This window comes from Myripristis murdjan, chromosome 19, assembly GCF_902150065.1.
Source record: "Myripristis murdjan chromosome 19, fMyrMur1.1, whole genome shotgun sequence".
Taxonomy (NCBI): Eukaryota; Metazoa; Chordata; class Actinopteri; order Holocentriformes; family Holocentridae; genus Myripristis; species Myripristis murdjan.
This window is the reverse complement of record NC_043998.1, coordinates 12,422,976-12,443,020: the sequence shown is the minus strand read 5'-3', so window position 1 is coordinate 12,443,020 and position 20,045 is coordinate 12,422,976. Positions and strand designations below refer to the sequence as shown.

The 20,045-nt window shown below is 41.4% G+C and overlaps 3 protein-coding genes across 8 annotated transcripts; 1 reads left to right on the top strand and 2 right to left on the bottom strand.

The window, feature by feature from the left end:
• Window positions 1–9: 9 nt before the first annotated feature.
• Window positions 10–2,635, bottom strand: cox6b1 (cytochrome c oxidase subunit 6B1). 2 transcript variants are annotated; one of them, XM_030077474.1, is made up of 4 exons: window positions 2,403–2,635; window positions 1,516–1,643; window positions 1,065–1,165; window positions 10–272 (listed from the first exon to the last, which is right to left on the bottom strand). In XM_030077474.1, the coding sequence occupies exons 2-4, from the start codon at window positions 1,619–1,621 to the stop codon at window positions 219–221; spliced, it is 261 nt and encodes an 86-aa protein (XP_029933334.1). In that variant the 5' UTR covers window positions 1,622–1,643; window positions 2,403–2,635; the 3' UTR covers window positions 10–218. The 2 variants fall into 2 exon arrangements, with proteins under 2 accessions (XP_029933334.1, XP_029933333.1); XM_030077473.1 differs by having other exon boundaries at window positions 1,516–1,629; window positions 2,403–2,621.
• A 2,037-nt stretch (window positions 2,636–4,672) lies between these two features.
• Window positions 4,673–14,409, bottom strand: fam234a (family with sequence similarity 234 member A). Of its 3 annotated transcripts, XM_030077464.1 has the most exons (13): window positions 11,169–11,265; window positions 10,575–10,650; window positions 10,095–10,397; window positions 9,902–10,012; window positions 9,609–9,791; window positions 8,632–8,756; window positions 8,365–8,503; window positions 7,777–7,909; window positions 7,483–7,626; window positions 7,076–7,157; window positions 6,746–6,898; window positions 6,508–6,610; window positions 4,673–6,387 (listed from the first exon to the last, which is right to left on the bottom strand). In XM_030077464.1, exons 3-13 carry the CDS (start codon window positions 10,363–10,365, stop codon window positions 6,176–6,178), a joined length of 1,656 nt encoding a protein of 551 aa, XP_029933324.1. In that variant the 5' UTR covers window positions 10,366–10,397; window positions 10,575–10,650; window positions 11,169–11,265; the 3' UTR covers window positions 4,673–6,175. The 3 variants fall into 3 exon arrangements, with proteins under 3 accessions (XP_029933324.1, XP_029933325.1, XP_029933323.1); XM_030077465.1 differs by lacking the exons at window positions 10,575–10,650; window positions 11,169–11,265 and adding an exon at window positions 14,400–14,409 and having other exon boundaries at window positions 10,095–10,387; XM_030077463.1 differs by lacking the exon at window positions 10,575–10,650 and having other exon boundaries at window positions 11,169–11,282.
• On the top strand, window positions 11,433–20,038 carry luc7l (LUC7-like (S. cerevisiae)). 3 transcript variants are annotated; one of them, XM_030077469.1, is made up of 11 exons: window positions 11,433–11,665; window positions 12,625–12,695; window positions 13,852–13,946; window positions 15,583–15,681; window positions 15,784–15,894; window positions 16,140–16,283; window positions 16,584–16,760; window positions 16,962–17,050; window positions 17,159–17,188; window positions 17,313–17,480; window positions 18,557–20,038. In XM_030077469.1, exons 4-11 carry the CDS (start codon window positions 15,586–15,588, stop codon window positions 18,672–18,674), a joined length of 933 nt encoding a protein of 310 aa, XP_029933329.1. In that variant the 5' UTR covers window positions 11,433–11,665; window positions 12,625–12,695; window positions 13,852–13,946; window positions 15,583–15,585; the 3' UTR covers window positions 18,675–20,038. The 3 variants fall into 3 exon arrangements, with proteins under 3 accessions (XP_029933329.1, XP_029933327.1, XP_029933328.1); XM_030077467.1 differs by lacking the exon at window positions 12,625–12,695 and having other exon boundaries at window positions 11,457–11,665; XM_030077468.1 differs by lacking the exon at window positions 11,433–11,665 and having other exon boundaries at window positions 11,676–12,695; window positions 13,006–13,946.
• Window positions 20,039–20,045: the final 7 nt, after the last annotated feature.

The following is a 20,045-nucleotide window of genomic DNA, read 5'->3' as shown; positions in this document are numbered from 1 at the left end:
GACTCTGCGTAAATATAGCCTGAGACACTTTAATGCAGAATCTGCAGTACATTTCATGTCTTCTGTAAGGAATGACCAGTTACATTGTGCTCCTGTTCCAGAGCAGCACTTGTAGAAAGGTGGTGGTGGAGCCACCTGGAGTCCTACCACCTATACAAACATAATCTGTAGCAGTGAAGATCAGGTCTTTGCAGACCAACAGCTTTGTAGAGGCAGGCTCAGATTTTGCCTGGAAAGGTTCCCTCTGCTTTCTGGTCGTCCCATTTCTGGACCTTAAGGGCAAAAAAATGAAAGAAAACATTTTAGAAACCTGAATATTAGTCCTCACTGTGTGCTGTCTTGTTGAATGTTCATATTTGGTTCATTAGAATTAATTTGTTTAAAAAGACAATGTTACTTGACAGCATAGCTATGGCAGCATTAAGACGCATAAGTATAACTTGACTTTAAGAGTAACTTGATATTGGTTACTAATCCATAAAGGTCCCAAAGGTGAGAAAATAAATATTTGGAGGGAAAAGGTTTTTCTGCTTGTACTGAAGCAAATCTGCTGACATACAACTGAACATTTTAATTCCAAAATCCTATGTGCTGTCCACTTTAAATTTGGTATTATGTCATAAATGAGAGAGATGTCGTCCTCAACTGAGTTAGTATTTTGGCAATGGGACTACTTTTTTGTGTTTTGTTTTAAGCCATGGATCTCCCATACTGAGTAAGTCTTTATTTTCCCCATTGAACCTTTTTATTTATAGCATTACCAAACAGCTATTGCCATATTAAATCCTTTTTTCTTTGTGACTGAAAGCTTAGCAAAGAGCCCATATTAGTCTTTCCCTTCATGCCAACACTCTTGATCTGAATGAGCAATAACTGATTGAGCAGGAAAATCTCTCATTTTGAAATTACATTCATGTTGTTTTGATTGTTAAGGAGGCACTAGGGGATGGTAAACTTGTATAACTCATCACACACAGGGCCAACCACCATTTATATTTTACGATTAATTAGCTGTCCTTGTTTTGTGGAAAACAAGTTAGCCTCTGGAAATGGAAAATATTTACCCAGGACATGGGGCAGAGTGACTTGTAGACTCGCTTGTACCATTCACAAGGGGCGGTGTCGACTCCTTTGGCGTCTAGGGCTTTCTGGCAGCGGTGATAGTCTATAAATAGGGCAACAATAACAATGAATATGAGAAAGAAAAAAAGTCCATGACCCTGGGCCATGATTTAGAGGAAGGGTCTTGGCAGTGGTCCTTAAGAAATCCTTCAATTGGATTATATCCAGCTCAGAACTAAGAAGCAAACACCTTCACAGATCTCAGAGGAGCTGACAGAGTTTTAAAAAGCAGCTGTATTATGCTGTTATTGTTATTAATATTCAGTGTACACAGCATGCTGGTTTAACTGTTTTGAAGCTGGTTTGACTGTTTTGTCTTCATTTCCAACCGTGACAAAGACAGTGAGGCCCCGGTCCAGTGCTTTGACCTTGATGTCTCCCACACAGACTCACCCAGGTAGTTGGACCAGCAGTTCCTGGTCTGGTTCTGGTTGGGGAACCTGGCGTCGAAAGGAGCAGTGCGGTACTTCTCCAGTTTGTTCTGAATGTCCTCAGCCATTTTCGGGTCTGTTAAAGAGAGCCTTCTCACATGATGCAATCGAAAAGGGATTTTGTCACCCAAAGCCAAACTACATCTGCAACTGCCTGCATATTTGGTGTCGTGTCAGACACATGTTTACATGTACAGAGCGGCATACAGCAGGCTCCCTTGGTGCTGTAGGTGTCCTGTAGATATATGACCTACTCTATGTGCACGAGGCAGATGAAAATGCGCACTGCCGAAAGGCTCAGCGGAGGATCATTTTGAGGTGTTAAATGGTGCTGCTAGAATGCGGCAACTTGGAGATATTTCTAGAAACTAGGGCTTGCTTTATATCCGCATTGAACAAAACTCAATAACATCAATCTCGACAGAATCGGCTATCGATACAAGCGATCGGTATTTATTTCAGCCTTTGATTTAATAATATATTCGAACGTACGCAACACCTCTGTGAAATACAGTTTACCCAGACATAATGATCAATAGCTGATCAATAGCCCGCTGTCACCAGGCCTTTGAGACATTCTCCTGTTTCTTCATATTGCAAACGCGCCTACTATTGTATTTTAGCAAGGTGATTAATTATTAATAATACAGAGAGAAATATAGCCTGTGGAAATACGCAAAATGACAAATTGCGCTCTTGAGATTAAGTGGTATCATTTTAGACGAGCCGACTGAGCCTTATTTAGAGAAGTATTCTCTCGCAATGTAGCTTACAGTACACACAGCTTTGAAATAAATGATGTCTAATCAATTCTAATAAGAAAAAAATAAAGAATAGACCAAGAGTTACCTTTGCTGCAGGCCCCGGGTTGCTCAAAGTGACTTTTACACTGGACGGTGAAAGTGTGGCGCTCCTCTGATAAGCAGCGTGCGCCCCGCGCGTCCCAGTCTGGAGATATTGCAGCCGTGCAGTCTGATCATAACGGTATGGCGGACGCAGGTCACATTGGAATGACAGTCAAATAGTCACACAGCTGAGGGCACCGGCAGGTTTGACATGGGTGATGAATGATTTGCAGGGGGTAAAGACACCATGGGGATGCACTGAAAACACCACAGGATTCCCAAGGGGCTCGCTTTTAAATGTTTAATTCAACGTTGCGCACACGGCAGCGCACATTTCTATTCAAGGCGGAAGTATCCTGTCTTCCTGTATTTTTGTTAATCATTAATAGACACTTGTCTACAGTTGGACAAGTAATATAAAATGTACCACACGACGTTTTTCTCGGACTATTACTTGGGACAAAAAACATGGGACTTTTTTCTGTGATTGCATATCTGCGTTCAACTGAGGAAATCATAAGTAAAATGGGACAAATGTTCACCTTGTCTAACCTAACCTCTCTCTCCAGGAATTGCACAGCGAGGTCACTAAGGGGCGAATGGAGACAGGCGCGCAGCATGGGGACAGAGGTAAAAGTGTCCCCTCAGGTTCATGGGGGCGCACAGGAGCGCAGCCGCCTTTAATGTGGCCGCTTGGTTATATTTGTGCTCTCTTAAACACGGACTGAATGGGCACTCTCATAGGCAGCCATACTTTGACTACAGAAGCTATAGTCGCTCTTGCAACACCCTCTATATGGAAATGTGGTCACACGGATTATTAAATTCTACAGTCCATCTTATAATAATAATGGACCAGTCTGTTTGTACATCCAGTGTAAATATGCGTCCAGTCCGGCTCTCTCCATCCAGCTGGTGCCCATGTCAGCCTCCGCCTCGCACCGCTGCTCCATCCTCTTCCTAATAAACAAGTCTGCAGGCGTGAACCCGACCAGCTTTGTTTAGTCTGTTTCCTGCCGTGCACCATCCTCCTGCAAGTCAGATTCAGAGCGAGGTCCAGGGTCCGGTTCCACCACTCCTGTAATGATTTACTAGGAGAGCCGGTATAGCCGCTCATGCCTGCCCGTGATACACCACGCCTCGACTCACAACAGCATTCAGTGCGTAAGGAAAAGGCTACGGTATAAGCCATGAGCTACGTGACTGAGAGCAGTCCTGACTCACTCTCGCTCTGCCTGCGGCTCCTTACTGCGGTCAAGTTGCCGGCACGAGACACTCCGTGGTCAAACCAGCCGCCCATCGATTTGGAGTGCGCGCGTATTCTTGCCTTTATGGCAAGTGTATTGAAATGTCCCGGCACACCAAACACAACACAATTTGTCAGAATGCGTTGCACTTGGCGCAAGGATGCACGTGACTGCGTCCGGTTTTCAAAATAAGGCCTTAACACAGGGTGTATAGGTGTACAAAAACACAAGTGAAAGGATAAAGCATGTTATGTGTGTCCCCTATACATGAAAACATCCTAAACTAACCTGTGAGGGACATTACTTCATTCTTCGATTTTGGGTGGCAAGAGAAAAATCTGGACCTGGACAACCCAGACTACACACTAACTCAAAATATAGCATTTTTACTGTATCTTTTTTTTTTTTTTTTTTAAACACATTTTGGGTAGTGTTTTGGTTTATTGGTTACTCTTAGGTTTGGGCATTAGTTGGCTCTGGCTAACATTTGGTAAAGGGCGCAGAGAATGAATGTAAGTCGATTAGAATTTCCGTCGCTGTACTAGGAAAACGCAAAGTTGTGTAGCGTATACGTCTGCTTTATTGTGACACAAGAGGGCAGCATTTCTCTTTCACCATGGATTAATTCCCCGTGACTCCCTCTAAAGGCCCTAATTTTTCAATAGTAAATACACTGATTGTACAAATCTTGTTTTCTGGATCTACACATAAGGAGAATCCAGGTAAATCTAAATAAGGTAAACAAAGGTAAATCTAATGCCTTGTTGATTTCCCACATTAAATCTATGCCAATCACAGAGTGTATATGTAGATAAAGAGAAGAAGACTTTGTTCTTAGGCATCTAAAGGTGTAAGTTGTGCAAAACGGCCTGCAACTCAGTATCTGGGTGATAAACACAATATTTTGTACATTGTACAAAACTTTTACATATAGTATTTTGTACCTAATATTTTTGTAGTGTCTTGTGGGAGCAAACACTGAATAAACAAAAAGCGTGAGACCCACTGACAATGGAAACTGAAGAAAGTAGTTATTTTGGAACAGTTTAATATTGCTCAAATGCAAACAAATAATGTCAAATCAGAGGGAAAAGCCAGCTCCAATAGGGGTCTGTTCCACAGGTTAAATATATTAGTGTTTGGAAAAAAAATACAAACCTCATTACCAAGAAATTGTCAAAGGCATACCATAAATGTTACACAACTGGAAAAACAACAACACCTTTAAAAGAGATACAGAACGACAGGAATAGCCCAATATAATGCTGAAAATTTTAACATCAGTGTTGAGTGCTTCAATGCAGTTCTGTGAGTGTGCGTTGAAGACATCGCTAGCTACAGCATCTTGGATTGAACAAGTACCCTCTAATAGACACAAATGTCCCGTGATTGTCAGATACAGTACCATGACTACAAGACTTCTTTGTCTATACTTTTGGAAGCAGGATCCTCTACAAAAATAGTTACCTCAACCAGCTTGAGGATTGGTGGATTTCTGTTGTAATGTCAACTGCATTTTACTTTACAGTTTCATAAGAGTAAGGCAAGTTTACCAGAAAATTCACCCAAGGAAAACTCCAACCTTCTTAGTGTATAACCACGCTGTAAGGCTACCGCGGCTTGAAGTATATAAAGGAACTGTGACCTTTTCTGTTGGCATTCTTCTTCTGCCTTTCAAGCATCGTGCAACAACCAGTGGCATACTTGGCATGCTTTTGCTGCACAACAATCGGCTGCATAGATCCAAATCACGATCCATCTGATAGACGGGGGCTGGGCAACCAAACAATAACAATCGCAATATATTTTTCCTCAATATAAATATTAAAAAAAATGTTCAATAAAACATAGATCAATTTAAAACACAGCTCAGGTGGCAAGAATAGAGAAAGGTCTGATGGCATGCCTGATCATGAGTGAGGAGACGCACACTGCACACAGGAACTGCACGCTGTGTTGCATTGGTGGCTTAAAGAGATGATCAAAATGCCAATTATTAGCATTCTGGATTGCTCCAATTTCACACAGAAGCAAAAAGTACAGTACAATAATTATTTGATGTATATGGAAATAATTATTGATGGACTGAAATAATGCATTTTATCATGGTAACATTTTTGGCCATCTCGCCCAGCCCTAGAGACAGTACACTAGGGTACCAGCATTGCATTTATGTTTGAAAGTGCTAGGAAATAATACAGCAAGTCAGGTCATCATGATAGTTTTCTCAGCAGGAGAGCAACAGTCTGTGTAGTGAGACTGTCAGGAGACAGTAGCTTTAAGAACAGTGGATATGGTCTGAGGATAGTTAATGCCTAGTGTTCCAAATGATTTATGGAAAAGTCCTATCAAATCAAGTCAACCTAGGCTCAGGAAACACAGGAATTTGTTTGGTTGTCAGCAGTTTTACGGTAATGATTGCTAGTGTATATACTTTGGTTTTCAAAATCAAGTTAAGCAGCTGTACAGTCAGCAACGCAAAAAGGTTGCAGCGCTGAGGGGAATACTGCACATTTTACCATTGGTCCTATCACTCATCTTTGAAGCGGAGTCTGTTGAAGGCCTCTTTGATGCTGTCACTGGTCTCTGAGCTGCCGCCGCTGCCGATGCGGAGAACCCTGCTGTCAGGCACGTCCTGCTTCAGCTTCCGCTTGCTGAGGACCACCGTGCCTTCAGCGCCGTCCGTCTCAGGGCCTGTCAGCAGGATGTAGCAAGCGTGGCGCCCACGCTCCAGCAATGTGGCTGCGATAAGGACACACACACAGTCATGCACAACAATGTCCAGTCAGTGATTCACACCAGACTTGTTGCACTCGTTTACCTGAATGGAGTCTATGGCATTCAAATAAAACCAAAACACACCTTTAAATGTAACGATGTGGTCCATGACATTGGTTGACTCTAGAAGTACTTCAGCATAGTGAGGATGCAGCATGTATGAACGCCGATCATCAATCACTGACATCTGGAAAAATACATTCAGTTCAATCAGGTCAGTATTTTTAGCAGCTCTCATTAGGTTGTAAAATGATGAAGGCTACTGAGTTCTATCTGTGAGGAATCTATCAACTGAATCGTCCCATGAAGACGGTGTACTAACAGAAGAGTTTGTCTCTGAGGGCAGCACGCCCCAGAACATGAAGACAGAGAAGGAGTTGATGGTGTTGACTGAAACTGGTCGGGGTGAGTTGGGACTGGCCAGCAGGTTGACTTCCCACAGCACACCACCTGACTTCCCATCCAGAATCACAACCTGGATGGAGACACAGCAGCAAATGCATATTCAATTTGATATCATAAAAGAGAGGTATGACAAACGCATTGGTATGGCAAACGCGTTGGAAACACATTTGTTTGTTTGTTTTTTTTAATTATTTCTAATGAGTGTATTTTCCAATCAGAAATGTTTACAAGTATCGACCCATCTTACCCTCTTTGTGTTGTTGCCAACATCTTCCTCAATCACGACATCAAGTATACCATCTTTGTTAAAGTGACCAAAGGAGGGCTCACTGAAAGAATGAGATGAAAAGATGTATTGGAGTCAAAAGATCTGATTGCAATCACAGAGTATGATACTGTGTATTAGAAATGCTTCTGTTAGATCTATTTTCTTATTATCTGATTTACTTGTTCTTTGTTAAAGAAAAAAAAAAACAGTTTATTGTTCCTATCCGGCAAAACTTGCCTTACGCTGTGCCAGAGATCTGTGTAATGTTGTGATGTCACTATTACTTGAGAGTATTATTCAGGTCTACAAATCACTTAGGGCCCCCTTAAATATTCACTTACATATGAAGTGAAAAGGTTCTTTTAGCACATGCTGTTTTGAAGTACCTGAAGACTTTGCTGGTGTTGAATGTCCATAGTTTTTGCAAACTGTTTCCATCCAGTAATACGACTTCCTCTCCAGTCACCAGCAGCAGGTTGGACAGATCATGTGTTTTCCCCGTCTGTAACACTTGTCTCACTGAGTCAGACCTACACAGGAGGGGAAAAATGTATTGCTAATACAAGTGTCTGCCTGAAGCCACAATAGTTACTAGCAATTTAATGTAATCTGTTTTTCAGACCCGGTTGCAGTTAAAGTCACAACTGATAGGTTACTGTAAGTATTTGGCTGTTTCTTACTCGTAGACAGGTACAAGGCCAGAGGTGGCGCTGGCTTTGCTCTCCCAGTGTTGGTTCTTCTTGAGGCCCAGTTCCATCCCTGCTTTAGCCATGGCAGCAATCCTCCAAAGTGCCAGTCCATACAAGCCAGTGTCTGTGGATCAATGTGAGATAAGTCATGACAACCATCTACTGTAACTGTACATAGATACAGATACACAACAGTTGTCCCAGAACCTGAAATCAATACACATTTCCTATCCTCAGTAGGGCTGGACAATACACAGATAATTGTGTCACAATGCCAGTTTCATATACTGCATACAGTAACATATGGAGTAACATGTAGTCAATGCTTGTTTACAACTGAAATCATTATTTAAAAAAAAAAAAAATGTCAAATCCACAACAAATAGTAACACTAGAGCTGCATCTAAATAAAACCTAAACATTTGTGAATAAATTAAATCTCACACTGAAAACAGACTAAAACTAAACTGAAATTTAAATGAAACTGAAAACTACAAAAAGAAAAAGTAATGACTAATAAAAAATGTTAATTTTGTTAACAAGCTGTTGAAATTGCCAAAGCTGTTCTCTGATACAAACCTTTCTGGAACAAAACATAGTCAGAGTCTTTGGTAGAGGGATGAAGAAGATGCCTCATGGTTTCTGCCGAGTCGAGGATGACCTCTGAACCAATCTGATCACCTGTTTTCCCTGACAGGAAAACCAGTAGTGTCTGCAGCTATGACAGAGATTCTCATGTGAGATCAATTTTATTTTGCTGCTACATTGCCGAATGATTATATGTAAAATACAAGGCTAGCAAGTAAATGTGCAGTAGCTGTAATAACTGACATTACTGATGATTACCTGTACTTTCCCGGGTGACACTAGAGCCACATCACTGACCAAGTCCCCATCCAGATCTGGGACACTAAGAACAGGTACAGCACTGCGAAAATTTTGAGGCTGAACCTTTTGCCACTTTATCTCACCTATCAAAAACACAGACATCACACAGTTACAGGACACTGAATTTCACTGAGTCTGTCTGATCTTAAAGGAGGTAAAACTTCAGTTCACAATTGGTGTTTTTTATCACGACAGTCAAAGACAAACAAATGAAACAAAGGCAACCTGTGAAATGCATGAAAACCCGACTTACACAATATAGCCATACATATAATACTGTGCATGCATTCACAAAACAAAGCATACCATACTGTAAATCATTCCAGGAAAGCTTTACTGGCATGTCTCTAACTCCACTTTGGGTGGATATAACAATTAAAATCCACAGGCATCTGCAGCCATATATGTCCTGGAATCGGGCTTTACATTCATAACTTAGATACTCATGAATGATACACAAGCTTCTTTTCCTTGTGTGTACAGCGATCTATATCTCTGCTATACCTCTACTTGATACAGTCTGAGTTACAGTTAAGGCACAGCTGAGGCACAGTGCACTAAACAGCCGATCAAACATTGGGGATGCTCAGGTTAAGTGAGTGTCATTTTCATGTTTCATATTTCAAATCAATTTAAAAATCCTAAATTATAAAACATGAGTTGTGGTTTATGTTATTTGTAAGTGTTAATTTACAAATTTGTAGTGTTTTTACCACAATACAGGTCCGCCTACTATTTACACTCTCACAAAGTGAAAATTTCCCCACCCACAGAGACCCATTACTTTGTCAAATTGTACTCAGGCTTATACAACATTTGCCTGGTGATGTGTAACATGTTACATATATACATACATCGGTTATGTATGGAAACATTACACAGGACAGAAATGTGAAATAAATGCACAGTAGGTAAAGGTGGAAGGAGTCACTCACCAGTGTATTTGTCGATGGCTGTGAGCTGGTCAGAGTGGGACAGGAGACAGTCCCAGGTCCTGTCTGTCTCTGTCTCCAGACCACACTGGGCCCAGTGGAACTCCGGTGCCAGTGGACGCTCCCACAGCGTCTCTCCATTTGTCCCATCTACTGTCATCACAAACACACAAGGCGAGAGCAGACCTGCAACACACACAAAGGATACCTTAATACACAACAAATCATTTGGCAAGCCGCTCATTTCTCATTTTTTCAAATGGTAAATTAAATAAAATTATTATTTAATTTCATACCCTCATCAGTACATGTATTATTCTGGCTGCCTTCCTTGTCCTTGAGAACAAACATGACATCCATCACCTTGTCTTTACTTGCATCTTGAATGGCTAGAAAATCATAGGTGACTGTAGTGGGGAAGGAGAGAGAAGTTAGTCCATCAGCTCACCACTGACAAGCAGGGGAAAAACAAATCACAGTCGTTCTAACCTGCTTGGGGGAACGTCCTGTTCCAGGCACTGACATACTGTGGTCTGACAGGACAGGGGATGATGAAGGAGAAGGCGAACACTATGATGAGGCAGAGGAACAGGGAGAGGAAGAAAACTGCAGTCCGCCAATGAGACAACTTGGCAAAACCCAAGGCATCTTTACAGCTCTTCTTCCTCAGCTCTGTTGGTGATGGAGCCGTTCCAGCCTCAGCCCCGTCCTCGCCCCTCTTCAGAGGATCGCCCTCTGTGGCACGGTCAGTCGCCTCCATCGTCGCCTCACTGCATTACCAGCTTATGGACACTATTTGACATAAAAACAAGATATAGCACAGATTTTATAACAAGACATTAACTCAATGCAATGCTGATCATATTCTCTGAATAAATGATTCAATGGCAGGACTCTACAAATTTCTAATCCTCTGTGGAGAAGCTCAGCATGATGAAGTGTGTCTCTGCTCTGGTGTAGTGTACAAACCTGAACGTGCCACAGTTGCCTGGGTGGATCACAGCGCTACAAACAAAGCTTACTGGCACGGATAGATCAAATGCGTCTGTATAAAAAATGAAGGCAGCAGGGCCTGTAAGTCCAGCTGTTTCTGCTGTATCGACCTTTGTGGGTCTGCGCCTATTCAGACGTGCCAGCACTGACTCCAGAGATTTCTCACCACAACAACAACCCCATGGCGAACATTCACGGCGCAACACACCCTATTATTGGCTCTGTAGACACACACACACACACACACACAGTGCTCCATTTGGATACAGTCATGGTACTGACGCCAGCTGTAACTATAAATGTGACAAAATAAATTATACAAATACTTAAGATTCACCCTGTATCTTGCTAGCAAACCTTCCTGCCCTTCATGTAACACAGCCACCGGAGTTAGCTAACAGTTAGCTTAGGGATAGCTGATTTGGTAACTTTGAGTTAGTTCCCTAGCTAAACTTGTTGAGCAGACGCCAGCTAGCTCAACAACACGACAGTGGCCTGCTACCAAAAGCCAAACCGTGTGAGCTCCAAGGAACAATTTACACTGACTTGACATGAAGTTTTTTTTCTTACTTTGTTCGCCACGGCCGTCTCTGGTGACTCTCTGGTGCTGCTAACAAGAGAAGTTGGTGTTGGGATCAGTGAAGTTGGGCTAGACGGCAGGGAGTCTGTCAACCTCAGCTCCTTAAACAATCCGACTATCACAGACAAGCCCACCTCTGGGTTCAAGTGCATGTGATTGGCTCATTCATTGACTCTGCATTGTTACAATTGGCCAGTTTTGTCACAATGGCGGTGTGTTTGAGCTCGCAGACAGGATGTGTCGTCACGCCTCCTCCTCCCCCTCCCAACAGTCAAACGGAAGCTGGAGAGTCCACGACAGAGAGAAAAGCTGCGAGCGGCGATGCTTTGAAGAGTAAATATAGTTCACAAATAATATCAGAACCACACGGGGGAAGTGTAGCTTGGCTGAATTTTATAGCGAGGCGTCGAAGAGAGACCTGCGACCATGTCTGCCCAAGCTCAAATGAGAGCTTTGCTCGACCAACTAATGGGAACTGCGAGGGATGGTGAGTTGCAGCAGGATGCTAGCCGTGCTAACTAGCTAGCAAAGATGGAGCCAAAGCAAAGGCTCGCTAGTGTTGTCGTGTGATGGACAGAGCTTGCATGAATGGATGGACTGCAGGCGGCTGTGTGAAATTCACTAGAGCCAGTCAGCCTCTTCTCTCGGGTTATGATTTAATGTTTGTATTCATTATGGCTCATTTTAAACATTTTTACATATTATTTTTCTGCCGCTATTTATTGTAATCTTCTGTCACGCAAGCGATAGATTATCTGACAGAAACCAATCGAAGTCGCTTATTCACCAAACACTGTGGTTTCTACCTTACACTACTGATCGATAATCGGCTAGACTTGCCGCCTTTGGCCGAGACATTTGCTGATATATGTGAGAGCTACTCGACCATTAAAATAACTGGCTGACACATAAGCAATCATCAGTTAACCGTAAGAGCCTGCACCAAATTCAACAGATTAATATAATCTGAAGTTATGTTGACCTAATATATGTAACTTGTGGCCTTGACATGAGCAGAGTGGTTGAAGATAATGCAGATTTCCTTAGTAACATTGCTGTTTTGTTTATGGTCTCTTTCCTTTTATATATACTTTGTTTTGTCTAGAGGCAGTTTGCAGCTTATTGGATACAAACATTAAATGATAGATCAGCTGTCAAGTCTGATGGTCATGTGCAGAAAATGACAACTTAATTGCAACCCAACTATCTTTAAAAATGAGAGGTTCATCCTGACAGTTGATTTTTTTTTTTCCTTTTTAAAGGACTATAGTTTTGTGGTTTATTTTATTTTTTTTTTAACAAGTAAATAATTCGATCTGTAGAGTAAGAGTGAATTTGTGCTGTGAGTTTGTGGGTGTATGTGTGTTGAGATTAATATCAAATTCTTCCCATACATATGTTGCATACAAACTGAACAATTGTGGCCCCTTTATTTTATTCATAAAGGTTCAGTGTATCTTTGCCAGCCTACATCAATCTGCAAAGGAGTTGCAGAAAAGCCTCATGTTCATCGAGCCGTGAGTCACACATAATTTTTAAAGCTGTTATGATGAATATCCAAACAATTTGTTTGCCTTCCGGAAGTTATTGTAGCCTATTTTTTATCACACAAATGGGTAAATCTGCAGTGGCACTAGCATTACAATTTGGAGTAGTGTATACAGCTTGAGTTAAGACGTCTGTTCGCGCTGAATCCAAAGGAGCAGTTCTCTGTGTTCCTCTAGACGTCTGTTGTCACAAGACAATTTTAGCAATCAGTCAAAACAAAAACTTTGCACAGATCATTTACAATCTGACTTGTGTATGACTCCCAACTTCTTACTACAGGTATGGGCAAGAAAACTGTTCCCATTTATACTTTTCTACAACGGGTTTAAAATTCTGCAGCTGTGGTCTTGAAGATGCAGATGGGTACAGTATATGGTGCAGATCGCAGTGTGTATAAACTAACTTTTTTCCTTTTTATTTTCATTTGTATTTTGTGTTAATTTCTTTTCAATGTTCCATGTCTGTAAAGGGCTTGGCTGGAGCAATTTTTCTGGAATGTTTACTTTTCTTACCACATTTTCTAAAAGCACGGTCTTTTTCTGTATATTCAGAGTTATAACTGCTGCATAAATGTTAAGTGAGAGACTCTCCACTGTTAAGGTAGCCCTGTGAAACCTGTCCATGACAATCAGTTCAGACAGTTCTCTCATAGCCATTTGCCAGTTATGTGCCCTTGCTACTTTATGGCTTTATCTACTTATAGCTCTGGCCTAAACCCAAAATATTCCACACTTACAGAGTGGACATTGAGCCTTATCACAAGCTAATCAGAGCCGAGGCTCTAACATTCCCGCATAATTAATTAGGCTTGGGTAAGGTAAGCACCAAGAATGACAGAACTTGCACTTTTACTTAGTCTACTTTCATTTTTATAGCCCGATCAAGCATTTTGGCCAGCAGAGGCACAGTTAACTTCTTACTGGTAGCAATCGAAATTCAGATATTCATTTTTACTCATTTAGGTGGGCACAGAATCTTAATATGCAACTCTAGTGACATTGTCATGTGTCTGCCCCTTTTTTTTATAGTGAAAACACAGTTAACAATATAGAAAGCATTGGATACCTCGCTCCTGCTAACAAGTATGTGAGGTCTTTCTCATTGGTTGTTTTTGGCCTGTTTCAGGGGACGAGACGCGACAGAGGGTCAAGTTCACTGACGAGCGTGTCTGCAAAAGCCATCTCCTCAACTGCTGTCCACATGACATCCTGTCTGGAACTGTAAGTGAGCTGCTGCTTAGGTCTGAGTACCCAGAAACAATATCGGTATTGGCATTTCATATGTTTAAAATGTTGGATTCCACACAGGATATCGCTACCCATGTCACTGAGGATGCCGACCCCACTTCAACAATGCTGGGTCTAGAGGCCAGAGAGACAAAGAATGAAAAGATATTTGGGCAGAAACCTGGAGTGAAATAAGGGAATGGGAAACTGTTGAATCTGACTCTGAAAATAGCACTAGACATGATAAATGAACAGTTTATAACCTAGATAAAATGGGACACATTAGCTGTGACTATGGAGTAGGAAGGTTTGGAGTCTGTTTAAAAAAAAGAAAGAAAGAAAGAAAGAAAAGATTGAAGACTAATCCAGGTCAAAAGAAGCCAAAGTGTTTGAAAGAATTTGACTGACATATACAGCCAGGAAGGCAGGTCAAAAGGCATCAGAGACATCAGAAGAGCAACAGATTATTTGATGTATTACAAGTAAATCTGAGTCTTAGCATCAAGGAGGAAAGAGAATCTTTCAGACCGCATTCTCCATTGATGCCTTCGTACGTGTCACATCAAGGAAAGGAGTGATAGTTTGAAAGCAACAAAGCAAGGGCTCAAAATCTGCTAAAGGCAGGAGAGAAAGCTTTGTCTAGATATTCCATCATTTGAAAGTCCATAAAATCAAATGGATGGTAGCCAATCACAGGAGAAAGAGATGTGAGTCCAGTGAAATGTACATGAGCCAGCAGGACTTAGCTTCACGCTGGAGTCTGATACCAACTATACACACAACAGATGTCATGAGATTTTTGTGGAAACTTCTGAAAGTAGAAAGAGAGATTAAAAACATCCAGACCATTGCAGACCTGGAGGAGCTTTGCTTCAAAGTAAGAAAGGTGCTCTAAAAATTATGGTTTCTAGAGCATCTAACCAGTTAATTTAGTTAATTTAAGCCCATTTGTTGACTTAGTGTGGAATGCAGCATCTGTGGTGTGATAGCACTTAATAAAACCCACAAATTATGTAGAAGAGAAATGGCCGATTCAGTTTGATTCAACTTAATTATACCAGCCAAGTGAGCCATAACACGCTCAACAAACAACAGCAAAAGACTATGGCATACATAAAATGAAAGACAAAAGCTGTGGAAAACAATAAGCAAAAAGCTAAATGACACATCAGTGCAAGGAGCAGGAATACCTGGCTTCTCCAGGGCTTTTTAATACACAAGAACAGTTTGATACCAAATTCAATCAGCTAGATTAATGAAGAGAGCACAATTGTGTATTTTTAGACCTTGAAAGTTGGCAACTGGCATTTGGCTCATCACACAACCTTCTGTGCGCTTCTTTCAGCTTCTGTCGAGTACTTATTGTGAAAATCTCATTCAAGCCTTTTCATAAGCTCATTTCATTTGCATCCAAAGGAAACTTACACATTTAGAACCGGTATGAAAGTAGATTGTGTCAGTGCATATCAACCTCATTGTGATTATCACTTTTACAACATTTGAGGAGACACCGGATAATATAGAATTATTTTGTTTTTGTTTCAGAATTGCCACTAATGCCTGTGTTATGTCTGCTTTTGTTTTTGTTTTTTTTTTTGTTTGTTTTTTTTTTTGTTTGTTTTTTTGACAGCGAATGGACTTGGGAGAGTGCTCGAAGATCCATGACCTGGCACTTCGGGCAGATTATGAAATTGCCTCCAAGGAGAGAGATCTGTTCTTTGAGCTTGATGTAAGTGATGTCCTCAAGTAAACTATCTTTTGTATGTACAGACGTAGCCAGTGAGGCAGATGCATTAGATTTTTTAATATTCTCCTTTTTCCCCCATCTAAGGCAGTGGATCACCTGGAGTCGTTCATTGCTGACTGCGACCGGAGGACAGAACTGGCCAAGAAACGCCTGGCTGAGACCCAAGAAGAGATCAGTGCTGAAGTGGCAGCAAAGGTAAGCGCATGAAAAGAATATAAAGTGTGGAATGGCTTTTGGGTTGCAAGAAATGATGTGAAACCCTAAATTACAACTTCAGTTTGAAGATTTCAAACACAGAATGTGAGAAAGTCACATGTTACCTTTGCACTTGAACTCCTGAGCATTATATTTGTTTAGGTAATGTCCAATTATAATGTGATGACAGTATGTTTTGGTCGAGATGTGACCCAGTATAACCCGTGTTGTTGGTTGTGTTGCAGGCGGAGAAGGTCCATGAGCTGAATGAAGAAATAGGAAAGCTGTTGGCCAAGGCCGAACAGCTCGGAGCTGAAGGCAATGTGGACGAAGCCCAGAAGGTTCTGCAAGAAGTAGAGAAGGTCAGAACTAGGAAGAAGGATGCAGAGGTAAGGAGGGGTTCTAGGGAGTTATTGATCTTACTCTTGAGTTATTTTGCATTTTTCTACATTTTTTGTATTGTTTGATAGTTTCAGATGTACAAATGATGCTTTTTTCTTGCGTCTAATAGGCTATACTTTTAAATAGTTTTTGCTTGTTTTCAGTAGTTTCAAGAATAAAGCTGTTCTTCTGCTCTTCAGACAATGCTTGAAATAAATTAGGACTGTGTGCAAAGTGAAAATGTCTTTCACTGTATTAGTGTTTTCCCCCTCTGAACCTTCCACTCCCTCTTTTGTGTCTCCTCTCAGGAAGAGTACAGAAACTCCATGCCTGCCTCCAGCTTCCAGCAGCAGAAGCTACGGGTGTGTGAAGTGTGCTCTGCTTACCTGGGTCTCCACGATAATGACCGCCGATTGGCTGACCACTTTGGTGGGAAACTTCACCTGGGCTTCATCCAGATCAGAGAGAAACTGGATCAGCTAAAGGTATGTGCTAAACCGCCCCTGTGTACAGTATAAGCCTATTAACAGACCCGTCCTGACTAGAGAGGGCTGTTAGTTATATGTAGGCGTGGTGCTAAGCCTTATCATGAGTAAAAGAGGGATTGTTATGAGCTGTGTGTTTACAGGGTGTGGATTAAGTGCATGTTTATTCACTTCTAATCAAGTGCTGCTCATTTTGATCAGAAAACTGTGGTGGACAAGCAGGAGAAGAGGAACCAGGAGCGCCTAAAGAGGAGAGAGGAGAGGGAAAAAGAGGAAAGGATGAGGAAGAGGTGGGGACAAGGCCTTTTTGAAGTCCTGATTTTGACATCTATGAAAGTAAATTGATTATTTGGATTATAAGTTTTAAACCTTTAAACCTGTGTCCGTTTATTTCACAGGACCAGATCACGGAGCAGAGAGCATAGAAGGTAAGGCTTTGCCCCGCTCATCAACAGGGTTATGTACTGACTGCACCACTTAAGTACCACTGGGTTTGTTTAAGTGGAATATCCGAGCTCAGTTACCATATAAGTGCTGTTGCTGTTTCATCAGGTCCCGTTCTCGTGACCGCAGACGGAGGCGCTCACGTTCCTCGTCACGGGACAGGCGCCGCTCACGCTCGCGCTCCAGGGACCGGGAGAGGAGGAGGCGGCACCGCAGCAGGTCTCGCTCCCGCAGCCGAAGCCACCGTCACAGCCATGAGCAGAGCTCCAGACACAAGTAAAGACACAGCAAGCTCAGGCACTCATGCTTTGTTCTCCTGTTTGTTATCTTTGTAATTTTTGTTTTCTACAATTCTAGCTTTCATAGAGACAAAACCTCCATTCTTTCAATTTTCTTTTTTTGTGTGTTCAAACAGTAGGGAAGGTGGCATGTGACAGAGGAGGGGAGGTATGGGTGTGGGTAGGTTGGGGGGTAGTTGTGACACCATTTGATTCAGGCCAACAAGTAACACAAGGTTTTCTTCTCATCTATGAATTTCTTCCATTACCCACATGGCTTTGTTGAAAACACAAAACGAATTGGCCATTGAGTGCAGTCCAAAGTCCACTTTTGATTGATAAAATTTATATTTGACATAACATGTAACCCATTTCATATCTAATCATATCAAACTGCAATCAGGCCTGTGTGTTAACACCTGGAGCCAAAAACACACAGACTGTCCTGTCTTTGGAAACTTTATTGACATTTTAAAACAGTATTTAATCTCAGATGTTTCTCTGGTGAGAAGCTGCGTAATAAGCAGGCAAAGGAGCAGCGATCCGGTCATTGCTGTTACTCAAACCCACTGCCAACACCTTTTATCACAATGAGCATTGTGTGCATTGTCCTTGACACATAACCTATAGTAACCATGGTGACCAAATTTGTTGTTGATGCCCTCATGCTGTATCCACATGTTCACCAAATCATTATTTTTCTGTTTGTATTTTCTTTTATTTTGTAGACATTTAATCTTGGTTTGTCCTCTCAGCAGATCATTGTGGCTGGGGGATCCCTCTCTCTCTGTAGCCCTTCTCATTTCTCTTTTATTTTCCTTAATAAAGTTTTGCAAGAGCGTTGTTTTTTGTTTGCATGCTTGTTCTCATTTTCTCACTTGGGGGGGTAGGTGTTTTCATTTTTTCTAAATGTGGGTGTTGTAAAGCCCTGTGAGACTTTAACTGTGATGATAGGCCATACAAATAAACTCAACTTGAAATAAGCACTCCTGTTATCTGTTTTCCTCTTCGTTCTCCTGAAACATTTTTGTCTCACCTCCCCCTGAACGTTTCGTAAACTCTCTTGTTAATCAGGTCATCCAGGGACCGAGAGCGCTCGTCCAGAGACAGGTCGCGGGAGCGGGACAGGAGAGACGGTATGAACGGTCGGTCAGACTCACGCCGGGTGGACGACAGGGACATGGACCTCTGAAGACCAAACTCCATCCACCACAACACACGACCTCCTCCTGTTTCTCCCACTTACCTGTCCATCCTCGTGTCTCCATGAATGATAACCTAATGGTATACAGACTTTCCTTGTCTCGTATAAATAACCTCATCATTCCCCCAGTTGACCCCCCTCCTCGTTTGACTTTGCTTTAACAGCTACTGCAGCCGACCCTGTGTGTGTGTGTGTGAGCATAACTACATAAAATCACCCAAAATATTATACGCATTCTCTTTTTCTAGCGTCCAGATATAGATTTTGTTTGTTTTTATTTTGTTTTTGGATGGGGATTAGTTATGGTCAGTGGTGGAGTGTATTGTAATGCACATCAGTGATTTGGTGGCTGTTTATATTCAGTACATGCAATGTCTGTTATCTTCATAAAAAGCACGCTGCCCTGATTCCAGTAGAAAAATGTTCAGATTTATCTTTTGAAGCAAGCTTAAATCGATGGTCTGTTGGAATGAACCATAAAATGTAACAGATCCATACTCTTTGTTGTTATTAACTGTTGTTGACCTTTTTATACAGAAGTACCATCTGTAAATATCTTTTAGGCCTACTGATTGTCATGTTCTGAATAGCCTTATCCTATCAAGGCTTTAATTTCTCCCCCTGAAGACTTCCTCTCACCAGCTTGTGGTAAACCGCAGTTAACATTGCACGGCATGAGTGCAGTTTTTGAATGTCTTTGTCTATATAATTGTCTCCAAATGAGTTAAAATAGATAAAAACCCTTTTATTTACATTTTAGGAACTCATGAATTTGAAAATCAAGAGGTTTTAACGTTGCTAGTGTCACTGTCTAGCTCATATTTTTCAACATCTCCCACTTCTCATGTCACGTCTCAGCTAATTAAAGTTTATTTTATGCTGCCAGTAGCGAAGGAAATACATGCTTGAGAATGTGGCCAGTATAAGTGAATGTTGTTGGGTTTTTTGCCGTTGGTGGCTAGTCTCTGTTTTAGAGTTTAATCTTATCCTGATGTTTTTCTTTTTCCATGTAAAGATGACAAAGATATTAAAAACTTCATCTTGGCACGTGAAGCAATAGGTTGAAAATGACTGTTCTGGGTTTCTTGCCTTTAGAAATTTGCAAAATTGGAAATCCTATCCTAAAACTGCACCTGCTGTTTTGGTCAAGTCGTACATTTCAATCAATCTGATGACCCATTTTTGTTTATTTCTCTCATTGCTTCATCTGCATCAGCCTCTAATAATTGACTGCAAATACATTTAAATGGATGCATTGCTTTACCTAATGTGTGAAGTCTGTAGACTTTGTCATATGTTTGTTTTGCTGGACAACTTTCTTTAAAGTCTCAATAAAAATCACAGCCTTTTAATTTTTAT